Source organism: Leuresthes tenuis, unplaced genomic scaffold (assembly GCF_036924035.1).
Source record: "Leuresthes tenuis unplaced genomic scaffold, fLeuTen1.0.hap1 SCAF_16, whole genome shotgun sequence".
NCBI classification, from domain to species: Eukaryota; Metazoa; Chordata; class Actinopteri; order Atheriniformes; family Atherinopsidae; genus Leuresthes; species Leuresthes tenuis.
The window spans coordinates 25,792,115-25,813,471 of NW_027325370.1; the positions used below are offsets into that span (position 1 = coordinate 25,792,115).

The following is a 21,357-nucleotide window of genomic DNA, read 5'->3' on the forward strand; positions in this document are numbered from 1 at the left end:
CCCTTCTTATCAACAATGTCATTAACAAATGTCACCCCTTACGCCTTATGAGGGAGCACTCATTTTCTTTTTTTTTTTTTTTATACGGCTGCAGCAGCACAATTAAACATGCCACCACTAGCTGCTTGCGTGGCTCTATTCCAGCCACGTGATTGGTTCAGCGCGCCGCAACTCTCATTGTCGTTGGCTATTCGTATTGTCTGTCAAAAGATGGACGAATGTAATCTATCGAAAAGTATATCAACCATGTTTCATATCTCTATCGAGGAAAAGTTATTCCTTGATAGCTATCGTTATTGTTTTATCGCCCAGCCCTACCAGATGCTTGTTTTTTTCAGTGCTTTTGGGTCACTTTCTAAGGGAGCACGGCTCCTAATTCTCACAGGATTTATGTGTTGTGGTCAGTGGCGCTTAGAGAAGCATCATACAGCCAACGCATCAGCATGAGGGAGGAAATGTTGGCAGGGGTGTGGCAGCAACAGACAAAAAGAAAGCGGAGGATGTGGTATGGAGTGCAAACAGTTCACCCACAGCAGGAAAACTGGTCATCTGAGGCGGAGTACACATCCCACTGACAGATTAGATATCCCCTTCAGACCAAATACATCAGGGCGTGGACAGGGAGGAGTCGGGTACTCCGACATGTGCGCTCAATTCCACGTTGATTGGGATGTACTAAAGAAATGTGCTTGGATTAATGCGTACACACAGATTCATACATCTGGATATTTTTATGCGTTGGAGGGCATTTGGGTTTGAGCGTGTTTCAGTACGAAATCCACGCAAGTCTTTGTACATGAGACCCCAGATCTTTCAGTTGAAATTGTTTGGTGCATCACGAAACACAAAAAGGTCAAAGAAAATCCAGGTTTCTTGAGCAATTTGAATCGTAAATTGGCTCAAAATGACACAACGTTCTTCTGCTTAAAGTCCAACAATCGTCTCCTCAGTTCCCAGATGTTGACAGACTGTTGTTAGAAGAATAGACTTTGGTAAACATGACCATCTCCCAACCGTTTGGCATCGTTTTGCTGCCATGAAATCCAAGATGAGCTAACATGTTTTGATAAGATAGTAAAATGTCTTTCTTTCAACATTTGATATGTTTTCTGTGCTGTATTTTAAATTCAATATTGGTTTGAGTGATTTGAGTATCACTGCAGTCTGTTTTTGTTTTACACAGCATTCCAACTTTTTTTTGGAACTGAGGTTCTATTTGTTTGCAACACACATTTAAATGAATATATGAAAAGTACGGCAGAAAAAAGGGTTTGACTCATTCGGTCGTAGTTCTCTGCTGCTCTCAATCTCTTCCCACTTGGTGACAAACTGAGAACCAGTCAGGATTCTATTGGAATGAGGTGTCCTTGCCTCGAGTAGGTTAGTCCTGTAGCATCTGTCACCAAGGTGATTTGCCTCGGTCTGCTTTGGCCAAAGTGAGCCAGCTTCGAGTAAATAAAATCTTTAGCTTAACCTACAGAGATAGAGTTAACCAGAATATTTGCTTTCTGGAGTTTGCCGCTTTTCTGGACTTCCTGAAATACAGTAACAAAGACCTAAACTGACAGAATAATGTCAATGTGGTGCTGTAGAGGTCTGCTGCTGATCTGAACTAAAATACGCGAGTAACAAAATGTTGAAAACGAAATCTACACAAATCAATTCTGGGACACGGTCTAATCTAATTCAGCATTTCTGCCGTGCCTCTTTACTTGCAGCAACAAACTTTGCTGAGTTCACCTCGTGGAGTTCATTTGACACCGCTGGATTATACAGTTGTCTTCCCAGCAGTGCTGTTGCATGTCAGATTGTCATGTAAACGTTTCCATGCAGACACAGCAGTCCTGCTCTCAGCCTGCTTGAGCTTCTCTCCTTGTCTGTGATTTACGAGGCCTTTCATTGTTGAGATAGGCTAACATATAGGGCCTGCTGCTAAAATGGGAACAGTTTCTTTTTGGGGTAGGGGACCTTTTTCAAGAGGACAATCTCAGTCAGGTGGTCCTTGGGTCACCCCAGCAGAGCACACAATTTTGCTTTTTGCATAAAGTCAGGCAAGCACTCTAGTTTTTAGAGTTGTCGAAGTTCAGCAGATTTTTTTTTTTTAATGAAAGATGGAAGAAGTGGAAATTTCTTTTTCTCTGCAACTGACAACAGGTTTTGTTCTCACCACAGTTAATACAATGCTATTTATTATCAGGAATGATGACTGACAACCAATGCTAATAATGAGTATTTACCACAATCATTAACCTATTAAAACTACCTAAGCAAGGCTATCAACTGTCAGCATTTCATGGATATAAACTTAATGTCATTGGGTTTTTCATTTTGTTCGGACATTATCGGGCATTAACCAGAACTTGCACTGACTGCACACATTTGAGACTTTAGTGATCTCTTTTCACATTGAATGGCATATCTTTGTGCATTGGCTGAATAAACTGTGATACAGTTTCTTAGCTTTTTTTTCAACTTCTCTAACAGCAGAACAGATGACTCCCAATGAAACCACATGACAGGTTCTGCCACCAATCGTCGCTCCAGCTCCAAACGTGAGACTTGCACTGCTGAGTGTAAGTGAATGTGAATTTTTTTGACATTTTTATACAAAATGGGACAACCGTTAAAATAAGAATTAGGTATAACCCAGCACATTACCATACTGTGGGACAAAAGTGGTTTGTAAGTTTTTATCCTTAAAACATTCAACAGTGATTCTGTGACTTGTGATTTCTTCTTGGCCATCAGCACAGTCATTGATCGTTATCTGTGGAAGTATTCATTGATCAGACACTCTTCAGTGGTTGTGTCCTTTTTTGGAGTTAGAACATTCACTTAAGGCCTCAGTCAGAAAATTGCTTGGTGGTCTCTGTATTGAACCCACTGAATGAATGGGTGGGCTGTCTGCGAGGGTGGATTGTTTTTTTTGGAAAAACGTTGCCAGTCAGCTGTTTGGTCCACAAGTATTTGGCTCAGTAGACTTCCAGAGGGGGTGTTGGAACGAAACATTGGTGAAACTGACAGCTGGAGGAGTGTCGGTCCACCACCTTACCTTATTTTACCACGGCTAAGGTGCCCGAGGTGCAAGGCATGCACCCCGGGTGCTGTGATAGGCTGCCCACTGCTCCAGTGTATGGCATCCGTCTCTTGAGTGTGTGACATGCATGTGTTCAGCAGGTGTCAACCTGGATGAGTTAAAAGCGGAGGAGAAATTTTGTGTATTTCAAACAGTGTATACATGACAATAAATCTTATCTTAATCTTAAATCAGTCTGCTCCTGTGACCGAAAACAGACCAGTTAAAGTTCGAGGGACACATTTAGGCTTTCAAGTGGAAATAAAAGCCTGGGCTTATGAAACAACAGTTGGGGCTTTAAAACGCATGTCCAGGAGGGTTGTACCGGGGACATTTGATCTCCCTCTGCACCATAAATGCAATAGGATTGGATTATGGCAGATGGTGCGGCAGCGCAAGTTCTTAAATTATTACAATGATGAAGTATATGTGATGGCAGCTGGTTAAATGTAAATATTTCTTAGGAGGTCATGAGGTTGACGTTAGCGACTCTGGCCGTTTCAAAGTCTGGGTTGCCGTGCTTTTCTACAGCTTCTGGTGAAGTTTGTGCTGTCGCACAGAAGTTTACAATGATAGTTGTGACTTCCCTGCAGGTTTATCCTCATTTAAAAGCTAATAATGTCAATTTTGGGGACTATGTGAATAATGTAACACAATTATTCTGCACAATCCTCCTGCACTTGCTACCCCTTTTTGTCTGAAATGCTCCCTTATAGCTACTGTTTCTTTAAATAGTAGTTATGCTGAACGCAGTGGTCACTGAACATGCAAAAAATCCTCGTCTCTTTCATCCCAAGCTAAAGACACATTACTTTTGCTAATATATCATCTGTTATCCAGACAACTTTTGATGTATGCCACTTAAAACTGCAACATTCGTAAACATGAATTATCCGGTGACCATTGAACACTGGCATTGCATGTTTGTCTGGATTGACGAAACTTGAAAATTTCCAAATGATGACAGAAACATTCTTATTAATGTATTAAACGCAAGACAAAACATAGGCCAACATCTCTTTTTGTTAATTTTATCATAGTCTTTGTGAGTTGTTCTCCTCTGTTACAATGGCTCTCTTTAAAACTTCTAAAGATAAAGGCAGAGCTGTTAACATTGGCATCAACTTTGAGAACATCCTGCACTGAAAAAAAACTACATAGTGGGTTGGCTGTCTCCACACAAACCATTGTCAGTTAACGTTAGACAGGTTTCCATTTGCTCATTTTAATTTGGATTTAGAAAAGGTGAATGTGCCAAAAGGTTTATAATCTCACCTGAAGTGGTTTTTGCCTGTTTTGAAGATTTGAGGAACATTATGGGGAACAGAAATTACTCATATTATGTCTGAACTGACAAAGATGAAGATAATGACTCATCAGCAGTTACTGGTTAACAAACAATAAACTCACATGACTGAACAGCATCATTCCAGATATGAAATATCCATCCATCCTTTTTCTGTACTCGCTTTATCCAGAGTTGTGGGGAGGCTGGAGCCTCTTGTAGCTGTCATTGGGTGAAAGGAAGGGTGCAACCTGGACGGGCTGTGAGTCCATCACAGGGCCAGATATGATATCATATCCCAGATATTCCCAGAAATAAAAGTAATTGCTATACAAGAGCTCTCTTTAGATTTTCCTCTTGTGGATGTCCGCTACAGTTGTTGTTTTGTCCAACTCGAATAGTTATTCATGTTAGAATAACTACTTCTTCTACTGAATTACAACCACTTGCAACATAACGTGAACCGCCACCCAAAATGTACAAGAGGCATCATTGTGGAATAAATTATTTCTCAGCTTTTATTTACATTTGAACAAAAAGTGGAATGTCCAAAATGATTCATACCCTTTGTAAACTGTCAACAGAAAAGCCTTTAATGACTATTACACCAATCAAATGCTTCCTATATATATATATATACATTTTTTTTTTTTTTGCATGTCTCTCCTGATATTTTTGCCCATTCATCTTTAGCGATGAGCTCCAACTCTTTCAGGTTGAATAGGTAATAAAGTATGGCGGTATGGTATAAAATTCACTGGAGATGTTTAAGTAATTTTACTTTCTTTATACCCTAATATGAACTCTTTTTTTTTTTTTCTTTCAATGATATTTTATTGATTTTTCATTAACAAACAAAGAACCAGACAGCACAGCTCTTGCAAAGTTACAAAATAATAATAAAATAAAATAAAAATAATAATGGACATGGGTTACATCAAAACACATTTGGATCATAATTATGTTATTTACAATGAGGTCATGTCAAGGGATTCACCAGTCTTTGTTTTATTTTTAAAAACAAGTGGTGGTTGCCCTTTCTTCTATAATTGAACCAGATCACGGAGAAGATATTCAAGAAAGGATTGCCAAATATCATAGAAGGCATTGCTGTTATTTTTTAAAATGGCACTAAGATGTTCCATAGAAAACCTTAAATGTTTCTCTGTACCACTGTGTGACTGAAAGCGGTTTCTACTGAATCCACTGGAACAGAACACATTGCCTTGCTAAGAGCAGGAGTTTACACATAAAAGGACATTGAGCTGTCCTGTAGACAAAGAGAGCTGTCTCGTAGACAAAGAGAGCTGTCTCGTAGTTATGATTAGAAGAAACAATACTGGATCTAATGTTACTGTTTTGTGAAATGTAGTGCTAAGCTCTTTAGCAACATTTTTCCAATATCTGAGTATTAATGGACACTGCCTTATACAGTGGTAGTAAGTAGTAAAGTATTTTTTTACAGAGGAGGGAGATTTTGGGATCTATTTTGTATAGAAAGTGAGGGGTGCGCTGCAGCCTGTGTAAAATTATATTCTGACTCTCGCTGAGTCTATTGCATGCAAATACCTTCTTTGCAGATAAGAAAGCATCTGACCATGCCTCTGCAATAAGTTTAACCCCGAAGTCCTTTTCCCAAAGCTCCCTAGTAAAGGCAGTTAAATTAAAATGAAGAAGGAGGCTTTCAATAAAACTTAAAATTGGTTGGTTATCTGGAAATGTGAAATATGATTTTACAAAATGTCTCACTTGAAGAAAATAAAAAAACGATGTGAAATTTTATACTTATTCTGAATTTGTTTATAAGACATGAAGGTACCATTTTCAAATAAATCAGAAACGAATCGCAATTCCTTTGAGTCATCAAAAATATTCCTATGACTGGAAAGAAAGCTTTATTATTAATCTAAGGTTGCACTGCTGATGAAAAATCTCTCCGGTCAGTGTGTTTAGTGATATCACGCAAATCCCAAGTGTGCTTTGCATGACCGAGTTGTTTTTAACCGCTACTGGGATTTCCGCTATGTCAGTCGAAATAAGGCTGAAAAGAGACGGAGGGGCACAATGCCAAGCATCCACAGGGGAAAATGTTTAAGCCAATTATTAACCCACCCCCTCTATTGACAATTGTAAAGTTTTCATCGTTAACCTAGATTTTTTTCCATGCATATAAATTTTAACAAGGAACCTTCAATATCTAAAATGACTCTTCTATTTATCTAAAGTGGTAGCATTTGCATGGGGTATAAAATCCTGGGAAATACATTCATCTTGATCAAACTTTTAACTGATGTCAAGATTGCTTTAAAATTCAGTTTATACAGCTCTTTCAATTCAATTCAATTCAGTTTTATTTATATAGCACCAAATTACAACAATTGTCATCTCAAGGCACTTAAATAATGTAGTCCAATTCAAACCAATTGGAAATCAATTCATTGTAATCATAATCCAATGAAATCCAATGAATTAATTTCAAAATAATCCAATTCATTCATATAGAGCCAACTCAAAAACAATATCCCAGCTAAGGACACCAACAGATTGCACCAAAACTTGTCTTCCCTTTTAACAGGAAGAAACCTCTGGCAGAACTCTGGAAGGGTGGCCATCCGCCTCCACCAGCTGGGGTTTGAGAAGACGGAAAAGAGGTGGGGGGGAAACACCATAACACCATTCAAAGGATACCAAACCACAATAATGTACATAATATAATTTGAGAAATTAAACGGGGAAAAAGAAAGCAAAGTGAGGAAAGGTGTGACAGATGAGGTAAAAATGGAAAAGGTGTCTGCTTCCCGGACATTTACTGGCAATTTATTCCACAAAAGAGGGGCATGGTAACTGAAGGCTATGCCTCCCATTCTACTTTTAGAAACTCAACAAGTAAACCTGCAGTTTGAGAGCAAAGTGCTCTGTTAGAATAATATCTTACAATGAGATCTTTAAGATATGATAGAGCTCGGTCATAAAGAGCTTTATATGTGAGGAGAAGAATCTTAAATTCTATTCTGAATTTAACAGGGAGCCAATGAAGAGAAGCTAAAACTGGAGAAACATCTTGTTCTCTCCTGTTAGTTCTCATCAGAACTCTGGCTTCAGCATTTTGGATCAGCTGGAGGCTTTTCAGAGAATATGTGGGACAGCCCAATAATAAAGAATTACAGTAGTCCAATCTTGAAGTAACAAATGCATGGACTAATTTCTCTGCATCACCCTGAGACAGGATGTTCCTAATTTTGGCAATATTACAAAGGTGAAAGAAGGCAGTCCTAGAAACCAGTTTTGTATGTGCGTCAAATGATAAACTCTGGTAAAAAAAAAAAAAAAACTCCAAGGTTCCTCACTGTAGAACTAGAAGCCAAGGAAATACCATCGAGAGTAACTATACAACTAGACAATTTCTCCCTGAAACGCTCAGGTCCAAAGAGAACAACTTCAGTTTTGTCTGAATTTAGAAGCAGACAGTTCTGAGTCATCCAGGTCTTTATGTCTTTAAGACAGGCTTGTAGTCTGACCAACCTATTGGTTTAATCTGGTTTCATAGATAAGTACAGCTGAGTATCATCAGCAGAGCAATGGAAATTTATGCCATGCTGTCTAATAAATAGATAGATATTTTATTGATCCCGAAGGAAATTCAAGCATCCAGTAGCAAAAAGTAACATAACATACATTAGGATCTATACAAAAACACTATAAATGTTTTGTACAACTATAAATTATTTACAAATGTAAAGTGACCGTAGAAGTAGCAGAAATACCATCACTGAGAGCTGTTGTACAGCCTGATGGCCAGAGGGACAAGAGTTCTTGAGTCTGTTGGTGGAGCAGGATTGGCACAGCAGTCTGCCACTGAACACACTCCTCTGCCTGATGAAGGTGTTGTGCAGAGGGTGGTGGGTGTTGTCCAGTATGGACAGCAGTTTGTCCAGGGTCCTTCTCTCTGCCACTGTCACCAGAGAGTCCAGCTCTGTGCCCATCACTGAGCCAGCTCTCTTTACCAGTCTGTCAAGTCGGGCAGAGTCCCTCTTCTTGCTGTTACCTCCCCAGCAAACCACAGCGTAGAAGAGGACACTGGCCACCACCGACCGACTGGTAAAACATCTGCAGCAGTTTTTTGCAGATGTTGAAGGACCCCAGCCTTCTCAGGAAGTACAGATGGCTCTGTCCTTTCCTGTGTACAGAGTCTATGTTTGCTTTCCAGTCCAATCTGTCATCCAGCTGCACCCCCAGATATTTGTATGTCCTGACCACCTCCACATCGACCCCCTTGATGGACACAGGTTGGAGCTTTGGTTTCTTCCTTCTGAAGTCCACCACCATCTTCTTAGTCTTGGAGGTGTTCAGCTGAAGGCGGTTGGACCTGCAACACCCCACAAAGTCCCCAACCAGGCTCCCGTCCATCCTTGACACAGCCAACTATTGCAGTGTCATCTGAATATTTCTGCTTGTGGCAGAGCCCAGAGTTGTACTAGAAGTCAGATGTGTACAAGGTGAAGAGGACGGGAGAGAGCACAGTCCCTTGTGGTGCTCCGGTGCTGCTAACCACAGTGTCCGACATGCAATCCTTCAGTCTGGTGTACTGTGGTCTCTCTGTGAGGTAGTCTGTAATCCATCTCACCAGGTGTATAAAGTAAAAAGAATCGGTCCAAGCACAGAACCCTGAGGAACTCCATGAATTACTCTGATATGTGAGGAAGATTCTTCATTCACAAGAACAAACTGGAATCTATCAGATAAATATGATTTAAACCAGCCTAATGCAGTTCCTTTAATCCCAATAACAAGTTCAAGTTTCTGTAACAGAATGCTGTGATCCACTGTATCAAATGCAGCACTGAGATCCAACAGGACAAGCACAGACACAAGTCCGCTATGAGAGGCTAAGAGGAGATCATTGGTAACTTTCACCAGTGCTGTTTCTGTGCTATGATGCACTCTGAATCTTGACTGAAGCTCTTCAAACAGATTATTTCTATGTAAATGATCACAAATCAGGCCAAATTCATTAACGATCGATTTTAAAGTAGGGAGGGACTTCTCAGGATTAATAATAAATAGTAATATATTGTCAGCATAGAGCAAGATGCTATATTCATTATCTCCTAACTTAACACCAGAAAACTCCTGGTGGGTCCTAATAGCCTCTGCAAGTGGCTTGAATGCGAGTGCAAATAATAAAGGTGAGAGGGCACAGCCCTGACGCATGCCTCTACTCAAGGGGAAAACATCAGACACTGAACCATTCACCAGTATTCTTATGGCTGGAGACCTATACAACACCTTAATCCAGTCAACAACATCGGAAACCAAACTAAATCTGCCCAGAACATCAAATAGATACTCCCACTCCACCCGATCAAATGCCTTTTCAGCATACAACGAAACCGCAAGAACTGGCTTCCTTGAAATATTTTGAGAAAACTGTATAACATTTAAAAGCAGTCGGACATTGGAGTGGGAGTACCTTCCTCCAATAAATCCCGTCTAGTCCGGCCTGACCAAGATAGGCAACACCTCCTCCAACCTCCGAGCCAGAAGCTTGGTTGATATTTTACAAGTGACCCCAAGTAAACTTATAGGTCTGTAAGATGCACACAAATCAGAGGGTTTATCTTTCATTAGAAAGAGAGATATGAGTAAGATTTAAAGTTAGAGGAAGTATGCCCCTTTCAAAAGACTCCATACACATGTCAGTTAATGGACCTAATATGAGCTTTAAATGTCCAGTGGAAGACTTTTTGCATTACAAAGTTTCATGTAGCAGTGTGAAATCCTCTACTGTCCTGTATTTTTTTTTGTCCACTGTAGTTTCTCTGAAATGTTCTCCTGCAGTTTGTTTTCTGTTCGGCACAATAGCTCTATAAGCCATTAGCACATTGGCCATGAACCTAGACATACATATAGCAGCTGAAGAAACTGATCTAAGAAACTGACCTAAGAAACCAAAAATGGCAACCAAAAAAAAAGGTGCAAAATGTGGACAATACAAAAGTGATGTTAGAGGTTCGAGTAAAGGATGCAAGTACACTTTTTCACCACTGCACAAAAGCACAATAGGGACTTCTGCTGCCCACTTAGGAGATGGTTGCCATGGCTATGAGCCCAGGGCAGCATGTTCATCCATTACAGGAGGCGTGTGCAGTGAGACGGAGGTAGGGCAGGATACAGCCTAGGGGCAGCAGCTGTCCTGTCAGCCCAAGTTCGCACATCTGCAGCAGCTTTCTGGATTTTGTGCAGTGCTGTGCAGGAGAAGCATGAGCAGGGGCCAACTCTTTAGGTTGTTCTGCATAGATGTCGGAACTAGGGATGCGACCGCTAACAACTCTACAATGACGAAAGTGGAGAAGAAAAAACTGTGCCCCTGTCAAGAGCAGGAAGTGTAGCACTGTCATCAATGATCAGCATTCTCACCTCTGCTTACATAATAGTTAATGAGCCTACAGAAGTTATAATTTTCAAAGGCATGATGATGCCCCCCTGACCTCCAAAGTCTCCTTGCATTATGTTCCATGTGTAATCACCATTATAGTCTGTTATAGGACTTTTAAGTGTATTGTGTTACCTCTTCTTTATTTGTTTGTTTTGAAAGAGTTTTCTTCAGTGGACACACTTGGGAATTATTGTTGCCTTTCTGGATACAATAATAATAATAATAATAGATCAGTTATATAAAGGGCTTTTCATAATACTCAAAGCCGCTTCCAGTGAATACCAGTGAATGAAACAACAGCAAATTCCCCAAAGTTCTGCCAATCTCTGTCCATGAGTTCTGGGAGTTGACATGGTCCCTATGTTATTTCAGTTCAGTGTCGTACAGGTGCCTGTATAGACACTGTACATTTCCTCGCCTATTTGTACTGTTCCATCCTATTTGTTGTTCTCCGCACGCACCAAGTTACAAATTTTGACTGGTGCACGACTACGCACCGCGCCACCTTTTCATTGCACACCCCAGGTGGAAATACGTAATTTTGCCGTCTCGCGCCATGAGCGCCGTGGAAACCAAAAGACAAGCTTAACACATTTGGCCATTATGAACGCTCACAGTGACCTTATGGATGAAAGCGATGTCTCAACCCTGCTTAAACTTTTCATCAGTAGGTCAACTGAGAGAAGGTCTACTTTTGGAAATGCATGAAGGTCCTGAGTCATGAGCGCAGACTTCTTTTCTTTTTTTCATTTGTGGTGCATTTTATGTGCTATGCCTGGGTATGTTAGTATCGCTACTGAATAAAAGGGTACAAATAATGCTGTTATGTTCCTTAAATGGCTTGTTTTAGTTATCAAAGTTTCATTTTCTTAACAATAAAGATGCTGTGTTCATCCATTGTAGCTCTCTTATAACTGCCTAAAATAACTTCAAATCAAATTCTGTTTTTTTTTTTGTCTAATTTAAGGCTGCAGAGCCAACATTGTGTACCTTTTATAATTGTGGTTGTACATTGACATTTTCTGGCACCAATAGTTGTATCGTAAGTGTTTCTTCTCCTACTGGAAGAAGCTAAATAAGATCCTTACATGCAGAGTTCAATGAACCACTACAGTATCCAGTTCATATGGTGTGAACACAAAAAAACTACCCTGTTTCCAACCACTACATTCAAAATTGAAAGAAAATTAATTCTATAAGGCTGAGGAATAAGAGTGTCTGAAAGTAAGCTGTATTAGTTGGGTTTGCCGAGTATGGCTAACATTGGCTGCCATTGCCAGACCAAACAGTTGAGTTACTGTACAGTTTCAAAACATTGAAGATTAGTTTAACTAACTAGTTTTCTGGTGTTGTCTAGTTAAAGTAGCCATGTTTTATTGACTATTTAGCTGGCTTGTAATGTATTATGCCATGATGTGTCTCGAGATATGGTTGAAATTGAATATAAATTTTCATCGTACAAAATTTAAAGAATCTTACTTTTGCAAAAAAAAAAAAAAAAACTTTCACCCTTCTAATGTTCTTGCAATAATCCAATGGGAATTGAAAATGAAGATCTATAAAATCATGGGTGCTTTAACATAACGCCTGCCAGTAAAACATGCTTTTTGTCCAAGGAAACAAATAATACAATTCTTAATATAACTGGAATTCTTACAGAATTCATCACCATGCATTGTCATGCAGAAGCAACAGCCGACAAACTGTTGATCATCAGGAAATCTTAAAGCCTCCTTGGACATTTGAAAATGAAATCTGACACTGCTACTGAGAGGACTTGAAGAGAAATAACCAAGATAAAATGGAGAGCCTGCTAAGCTCCCTCTGAATGATCGCATAAAAAAAAGAAAACACATTTTGAAAAATGACATTAACAATGAAAACAGCTTTGCTCATTGTGATATTATCTCAGGGTGTGGTTGGTTCAAAGCAGTTTATTAGGAGATCAGTAGAGGTTATAGCAACACCCCTCCATATGTGGAATATTATGGTATTGGTAGTTAAGGTAATGCATATTTCCATTTTGACATGCATATCCTCTCTGGGGTATTCGTCCCTCTTCCTTCTCAGTTCATATGTAAGGAGATGAGGGGAGTAAAAGTTGTGGGGCTGGAGAACACGTGCCAGCCTTCGTCCCCTGAGCCAGGGAGGGAGAGGCCAGAGAGAGAGATGAGATCCATACAGTGGTGGGCCATCAGGCAGTGGCAGTTCCAGACCAGTTATAATGGGGGGGAAACCTCCGCTTTCTTCAATCACTGTAATCCGGTCGCCAGTCGGTTCTCTTTATAATAATGTCTATGGTTCGGCTCAGAGTTATAGAGTATATACATGTATAGCTGTATATGTATATGCTCTGTACGTCTGTACATACTCCGAAACTGAGCCACTGTTTTATTAAACAGTCGCGCTACTCTTGACTCTTCAAATATAAAATCACCACAATTTAAGCAAAAAATAAAAAATGTAAAAATACAGAGGACACGACATCGATGTCCTCTATGGTAGTTACGGCCTCGGCTCATGGTACTTGGGTGCGCAGTGGCGAAGCGAATCGTAACCATAATTCAAATTAAAATGCATTTGCAGAAATGCTTTTTCGTTTTAAGAATGTGGCTGCATTATTTAACTCATAAATGAAATTAGTAATCGATCATCGTATTTGCATTATTTCCTTCTTCAAGAGTGCTCAATCTTTCACTTTTCTATCACTTAATTAAAATGAAAAAGAAATGGACATTTGAGATTTAATTTTCAAAATAAGCCCCAGCAAATAAATACCAAAATTAAATTTGAAATGTCAAATTTTAACAAACAACTTTAATAAAAGGCATTAAAATTAAAATACGAGTAACGAGACTGTTTTGAAAATGTAAGGAGTAGAAAGTACAGATAATTGCGTGAAATTATAAGGAGTAGAAGTAAAAAGTCAGATGAAAAATAACACCCAAAAATTCTACTTAAGTAAGGTAATGAAGTATTTGTACTTACTCGACTTTCAGTATTAGCTTCGATGGCGATAGAAAAGGACTTCTTAATGGAACAGAAACGGATAATCTGTACGACAGAGTAATGAGGAAAGAAAGGAGGATGGATTTTGTGTACAAATAATCAGGATTTTTGGTAAAATGTTGCTATTTTAATCAATAATATGAGGTTGTTATTGATGCTTTTTTTATGTGTGTGACAGCTGTAGCTGCAGTAGAAGGAGACTTGTTTGTTTCTTGAGTAAATACATTTGTTTTGGCTACACAAGTTATCTATCTGCGATGCAACAGCTCTTCATACTGCATTTCTACATAAAAAGATGTTTTTTACAGCCATAAAATAGTTATAGAAGGTGGACTGATTCAGACGGAGCACTACTGAAGGCTTCGATGTGACATGCACGTCCCGCCACTGGATCCATATTACCATATTCTGCCAGCCCTGGCCGATAAATGCCACAAATGCTCTTATCATAAAGCCGCTGTGTGATTTGCAGCATAACCTCCATATCACATGAGTGATAGTCAAGAAAAAAAACCAAAGGGGCTGACAGAAATAGTTGAGCATCTTTGGAAACCCACTAACCATGCTCATCTCTGACACCGGATTAGGAAGCACAATCTGACACTAACCGTATTTACATTTACATTCCTGCAAACAGGGACGGCTCTGGGTAATATGGCGCTCCAGACAAGAGTTATCACCATTTATTAATCTTAAACAATAAAATAGCACTAACATCACCAAATACAAAGGCAATAAAAAACAGTAGAATTCAAACATTTTAAAGTATCAGTGCCAGGAAATTTCTGCATTCCTGTTTTGATATATTACTTTGTAGCAAAACTCTTAAAAACAGTGAACATGTCTACAAGCTGATATTATATTTACTCATAAAAACAGATCATGAAAAGTAATTGTACTTCCGTCATATTCCAAAATTGAATAAACTTTCATTATTCTTCATGGAATGGTTCAGCTGAAGACTGTGAGTCCTCTTGTGACACAGGCTCCTCAGGTGCCTGTTGTGTATTTTTTCATTGCACCTGGAAAAATCCAAATAGTAAACATTGATTTATTTGGATAATAGGTTACATTGCAGCACACAGCCAAGCTTTTTTTTTTTTTTCCTTGTCCTGTTCAGCATTAGGGCAGCAGAATTGTAGTCTGAATACCTTTGATGCCAAACAGATTTGCTTTGCCAAGGGAAGTTTTATAAATGTAAAGCTCCCCTTGATGCCCATTTATTTATTTCTGTTGACAATATATGACATGTAATAGAACTGAACCGGACCGGGGGACAAGGAAAGAAGAAGAGGAAAGAAGAGGAAACAGAACAAAAATAGAAACAAAAACCAGACAACCAGCTGCTACACCTGTATAAAAACAAAACAGACAACAATCCATGGCCTCTGAGGGGAATCCAGCCTTAGCGCCACCAGGAGCACCTGAAAGCAGACAAGCAGAGAAAAAACAAACACACAAACAAACAAAAACAAGCACAAGAAGCGGCAATCGCATACAACACAGCTGTGGATATAGATGACCTGAGACGACATGATAATACATCAACTGCTTAGCGAGCATGCTACTGGGCTAATGAATGTGTGTGTGTGTGTGAACATGCAACACCCATGGCACAGGACCTACATGATAACCGTGCTTAGTTATGAGTGTATAAGCGTACAGGGCCACAATCCACAGCTCCCCCAAGCAATCAGAAGCAGGCAGAGAGGGCCACAAGACCCAGGCCACCAGCAGCCCCCACAGAGCACAGAACCCAGGAAGCCCACCGCAAGGGCAACCACGCATCCACCCAGAACACTGCAGAGGAATCCCCCGGACAGAGCCCCCATAAGCATAGGGCAGAGGCCCTCCGGGAGCCAGGGGCAACAGCCCACCGACCCCGCCAGGCCCCAGCCGCCCAGACACGGGCCGTGCACTGGACCCGGGCCCCAGGAGCCCGAGCGACCCCAAACCCCCCGGCAGAGGCCCCACCCAATACCCAGGAGGGCCAAGCGCCCGAGACAGCCACACAGTGGGTCAGCGCCTGCCCCAGCGCCCCTGGCCAAGTGCCCCTGGCCAAGTGCCCTGGGAGTCAAGACGTGCCCACAGGTGGGTGAAGTCGCGAGCAGCGGGGAGAGGCAATGCCATCCCCCCATCGGGAGAAGCACAGGCAGGCCAGGCGACAGCAAGTCCCAGATCCAGGCCCAATCATTACCACACACACTTTCACGTCCCATACATCCACACATCCACACGTCCTCCCTCCCTCGACTCCGCTGGGGTGTAGTGCAGCGGGCACACCAAGGGGCCAGCAGCCCCCCAGCCACCACAGACCCCGAACCAGCAGAACAATTAATTAATCCTCTTGGCCCCTCCCGCCCCGAGCAGCAACCAGGAAGCAGGGGTGTGGGAAGAAGACCCCTCCCCTCACCCTTCTGGCTCTTCAATATTTTCTAATAGTGAGCGATTAAAATTGAGGGGCAGCCAAACTTGTAGAACTGGGAGCGTGGCCCTCTGGGCAGCCTACATACCCAAAGACCCCCGCCCACCAGATGCCACTCAGTGTAACCACCCCCCAAGACCTAATGTGTGTGTGTGAGTGTGTTTGATAAGTAGTAACGTCTAAGGTGTAATTAAAACGGGGGCGGGGAATTGCAGAGTGCAACCAAAGGGGACCACCTACGTGGCCCCATCCACTACTCTCTCCCGGAGAGGGCAGCCAGGGACTGGCTGCAATAGGCATCCCCGCTACCTGGGAGCCAACACAGGACAGGAGGGGCTGATGTCCACCAGGCTCGGGGCCTGCAGGGACCATATTCCGGGAGCTACTGTACCCCCAGAAGGTACCCATCCCGCCCCACCCCACTCAACCCAACCCCACCCCGGAGGACCTCTACAAAAAACAAACAAACAAACCACCCGGTCACACCAGTCGCAGCAGCCCGGGCCTGAGACCCACCATCACCCAGGCCCCCCCCCAACAGGGGAAAAGCACCCCCCCGTACGCCCCAACACCCTGAAAAAAAAAACCCATCTGCGGACACCTTGGAGGTCCCAGAGCAACAAGCCCGGCACCAGGACCTGCACCAACCCACCCATACTGTGGCGCGTTCAGGGCAACCCAGCCCCCCCAGGCACACCAAGCCCGACACACCAACCCGGTCCCCACGACCCGAGAGACCACCACACGCCCGAAGCCACACAGCCCACCCAGCACACACCCAACCGCCCAGAGCGACGGGACAGCAACCCACCACCACCACTATGTGATAAAGCTAATCAGAGGGGACCAGAGAGAATGAAATTCAGCCAATTGATGTTTTGAGGAGGCAGACATTGTTTCCATGCTAATATAATCTAAAAGAAAATTTCTAAACTGGTTAATACACAGATTGTTCTTCCCTTTCCAGTTCATGAGAATAGTTTTCTTTGCGATACATAACACTGTGAGAACCATGTGTGCTGAGTTCATTTCCATGTTGATGTTGTCTAAGTCACCCAGTATGCACAGTGTGGGCCATGCAGGGATGCTACACTTTAGCCATGTTGATAGGTCCTCACAGACTTCAAGCCGGAACTTCTGGACAGGCGCACAGAACCACAAAGCGTGTGCATAATCATCAGGTGTGTTATCTGTGCAATGTGAGCAGATGTTTGAGTGTGTTAGACCCATCCTGAACATCCTTTGTCCTGTATAGTGTGTTCTATGAAGGATTTTGTATTGTATGTAAGGACTTCCAACGAGAGAGATCGTCCTCTACTGTCTTTAATAATTGCACATAATTTAGCTTTGTTAGCTCTGAGAGCCTGGAGGAAATGTTTATGCCTAAATATCTAATATTTCCTGACTGTAAAGTGATCGCAGGTATATTCTGGACTCTGCAGTTAATGGGCAGAACTGTGGTCTTAGACCAATTGATAGAGTAGTCAGAAAGTGCTGAGAATTTATTTATGAGTGTGATCGTGTGAGTGAGAGACGTTTGAGAGTTCTGAAGGAAAAGTAAAACATCATCAGCATAAAGACTTATTCTATGCTCAATATTTTTGGGTTGGATGCCTTTAATATTTCTATCTTGTCTGATAGCAGCTGCTAAAGGTTCGATGAAAATAGCAAAAAGTGAGGGAGAAAGTGGGCAACCCTGTCTTGTACCTCTCTGCAGACTGAAGCTGAGAGGTTTGATCATTTGTCCTGACACACGCCTTTGTGGAGCTATATAATATCCTTATCCAGTTGATGAAGTGTGACCCAAACCCAAATTTGTTTAATGCTGCGAATAAAAATTTCCAGTAAACTCGATCAAATGCTTTTTCTGCATCTAGAGAGACTATTGTGGTTTCCAGGTTGTTGATGGTAGAATAGTCTATGAGATTAATTAGCCTGCGAGTGTTAGTGGATGAGTGTCTACCCTTTTATAAAACCTGTCTGGTCAGGATGTATTATAAGTGGAGTTATTTTTTCCATTCTTTTGGCAAGGGCTTTACAAATTATTTTGAGGTCTGCATTTATTAGAGATATTGGGCGGTAGCTGGATGGAAGTATGGGGTCTTTTTCTGGTTTCTGTAGCAAGATAATGTTAGCAGAGTTCATGTGTGGGGATACTCTGCCATTCTGCTTAACTTGTAATACCATTTTGTGAAATGCAGGTGCCAAAACAGTCCAACATTCTTTGTAGAACTCTGCTGGAAAACCTTCTTTGCCCAACAGCCAAGCTTACAATAAAAATAGTTTATCTCAGGGTTCCTCTCATACATTCATGGTGTTTAGGCTTTATTCTGAAGCTTTTACCTTCTATTTACTGCACAAATTCAGACAATTACAGCTTGGCAGCCGTTTGCAAGATGATAATAGAGTATAATAGCTAGGGAACCTGTCTGTGAGTAGTAACTTTAGTAATAGTAACAACAGTATAGTACTGCTATTTAACACAGCTAGCTTAGCTTTGCACTAGCTGTTAGCTAAAATGAAGAAATCAACACTTAATGCTTTCAAAGTTAATTAATGTTACATACCTCTGCTTTGGGCCAGTTTTTCCTCCTCCTCCTCCTTCCTTCACTTTCTAAAAGCGGCACCTGATGGCTTGGGTGCCCTTTTCATTATAAAAGATGAAAAAAAAAGTTGTTAAAACTAACACGACAACGTCCTTGTCTATTAATTGAAGAAGCTGGGATGCAGTGCCCCTCCCCCACCTCACCTTCCACTAGCGTCAGGTTCAGGGCACATGTCAGCCGGATTTATCATATTGAGCTTTTCTTTTCTTTTTATTATTTATTTAGAAGAAAAAGTGTCAAGAAATTTGAAGAATAGATTGAAATTTATTATTTGTATCTTAGTGTATATATTATTATATAATTATAATAATTAAAATTGTTTTTTGTTTTTTTTCCACTTTTAGAATTAAATTTTTGCGCCCCTCCAGTAGATGGCGCCCCAGTCGACCGCCTGGTTCTCCTATGCCCAGAGCCGGCCCTGTCTGCAAATCATGTATTTGTAGAATCTCGATATTTACAAGCAACTGCACCAGCAATATGTCAACATGTGTATCTTAACCACTAAATAATGATGGCAGTTTCATATGCAGTGGGACCTTTGCCGTGAAGGTGGGAGTTCTTGGAGATGGCAGTTCAAGTACTTTCTTGTAAAATGACCGTTTTTCTCCTTATTCTTACTTTCTCTTTTGCTGGAAAAGTTTAAGGTTTAGGAAAAAAAATTATGCCTTAAAATACAGCTTTTCCCATCCCCGCATTCCAGACAATGTTTCACTGTGTGTCAATGTGGAAGGGACCCTAAACTGTGTTAAGAAATGTTGAAGTTGTACATATCCATATCCATATCCATGTGGAAATGTAACCCAACTTTGTGTCCTGGTGATCTGTGCTGATCAAACACTAATCATGTCTATCTGGAGAAACTGTATGAAATTCTGCGCTTCAAGGTATGGCTGTTTAGAACTTTGATTTCTGATGCAGTCGTAAGTTTTGCTATTTTTTTTAAAAGGATTATGAATCTAGCCTTACAGATGTGTCAAAAACATTGATGTTAATGTGTTAAATGTTGGAAAGTGGGTATATAGACACAGGACAGTGATTTTTCAAATAGGCTGGCTGTAGCTTGTCTTTAAACTCTGTGCAGCAGGAAGCAAATAGTGCTTGAGAAGCTACTAGCTGCTGCAGATCACTTCACCTGATATCACTTCAATATATGGAGGAGCTTACATCATTCAGTCTGTGTGTGTGGGTGTAAATCACACCTCCAGATGCCAGTTGGGTGTGGTTGGCATCAGCAGTGTGTAGGTGGTTTTTGTGATAAGCCCTGCAGCCATGTTTCCTCTCACTGTGTAGAGACCATGTCTGCCACTTTGTTTTGACAGAGCCAAATTGCTCCCACTGCGGCCCCTCACTCACTTCAAGCACACCCAAACTCTCACTGGCTACTGCTCCAATGTCTGGCTTTGGCTCTGTGACAGATTTGTCTCCTGGAGCTCTCTGAGATGTAGAAGTAGATGTAGATTGTAGAAGCGCCATTATCCAACAAGATGAATTACTGGAATTAGTTAGTAATTTTGGTAACTGATTGTATTGCATACATTAAATGTGATTTTTTTTCCGCTTTTCCTTTTTCAGGGCAAATATCGATGAAGTGGAGACAGAAGTTGTGGAAATTGAGGCAAAGCTAGACAAGGTAAGACATTTGTTTTGGTCATCCACCTGCTACATGTGTCAGCATATGTTGAGGGAGCAAACTATTGGATGCACATTTGAAGACATATGAGAAGGTGGGAGAAGAAGTTCAAGGGCAGAGAACGGAAGTCTGAGTTCAGACCTGAGTTGTTTTATTTTCGGCTCCCTTGTAAAGCACTTTGTAAATTCTGTTGTAAAGCAAAAATTGTTCTTGTTGTTTGATCGCTACAAGACTATACAGGACAAATTGGAATGTGTGCTTTAAATGTAATACATAAATAAATGTGACCTTGACCTTCTGTCAATACAGGCATTATTTGAAGATGTCTTTCTATAATTTTTTTGGCATAGACAGGCAAGAATTCTTGCCATTAATGTTAAGCCATTTCGACCCAGACTGTTGGTGCTTGTTTTGTGTTCTCGATTTACAAGCAGTCAGCTGGGATCAGGCCAATGACATTCCCCTGTTGTTTTAAATTGAAATATAATTACATTTTTTACCTTTGCCAACAACACTTCAAGACGAGACTCCTGTTGTGACATTTTTTAAAACTACAATGATTTAATTTAACGATCGCTCTAGTTTTACATAGCAAAATACCGGCTTATTAAACTATTAAACGGATAGGTTGATACTTTTCCATCCATCCATCCATCATCTGCCGCTTATCCGGGGGTCGGGTCGCGGGGGCAGCAGCTTGAGCAGAGAAACCAAGACGTCCCTGTCCCCGGCCACTTCCTCCAGCTCTTCCGGGGGGACCCCGAGGTGTTCCCAGGCCAGCCGAGAGACATAGTCTCTCCAACGTGTCCTGGGTCTTCCCCGGGGTCTCCTCCCAGTGGGACGTGCCCGGAACACCTCCCCAGGGAGGCGTCCAGGGGCCATCCTAACCA

The 21,357-nt window shown here is 41.4% G+C and overlaps 1 protein-coding gene across 1 annotated transcript in view; it reads left to right on the forward strand.

Annotated features, from left to right (window-relative positions):
- Positions 1-21,357, forward strand: part of acap3a (ArfGAP with coiled-coil, ankyrin repeat and PH domains 3a) — a 114,205-nt gene that overhangs the window by 39,139 nt on the left and 53,709 nt on the right. The window contains exon 2 of the mRNA XM_072367257.1: positions 20,410-20,467. Within this exon, the coding sequence (XP_072223358.1) occupies positions 20,410-20,467 (58 nt within the window). The remainder of the gene's footprint in view (positions 1-20,409; positions 20,468-21,357) is intronic.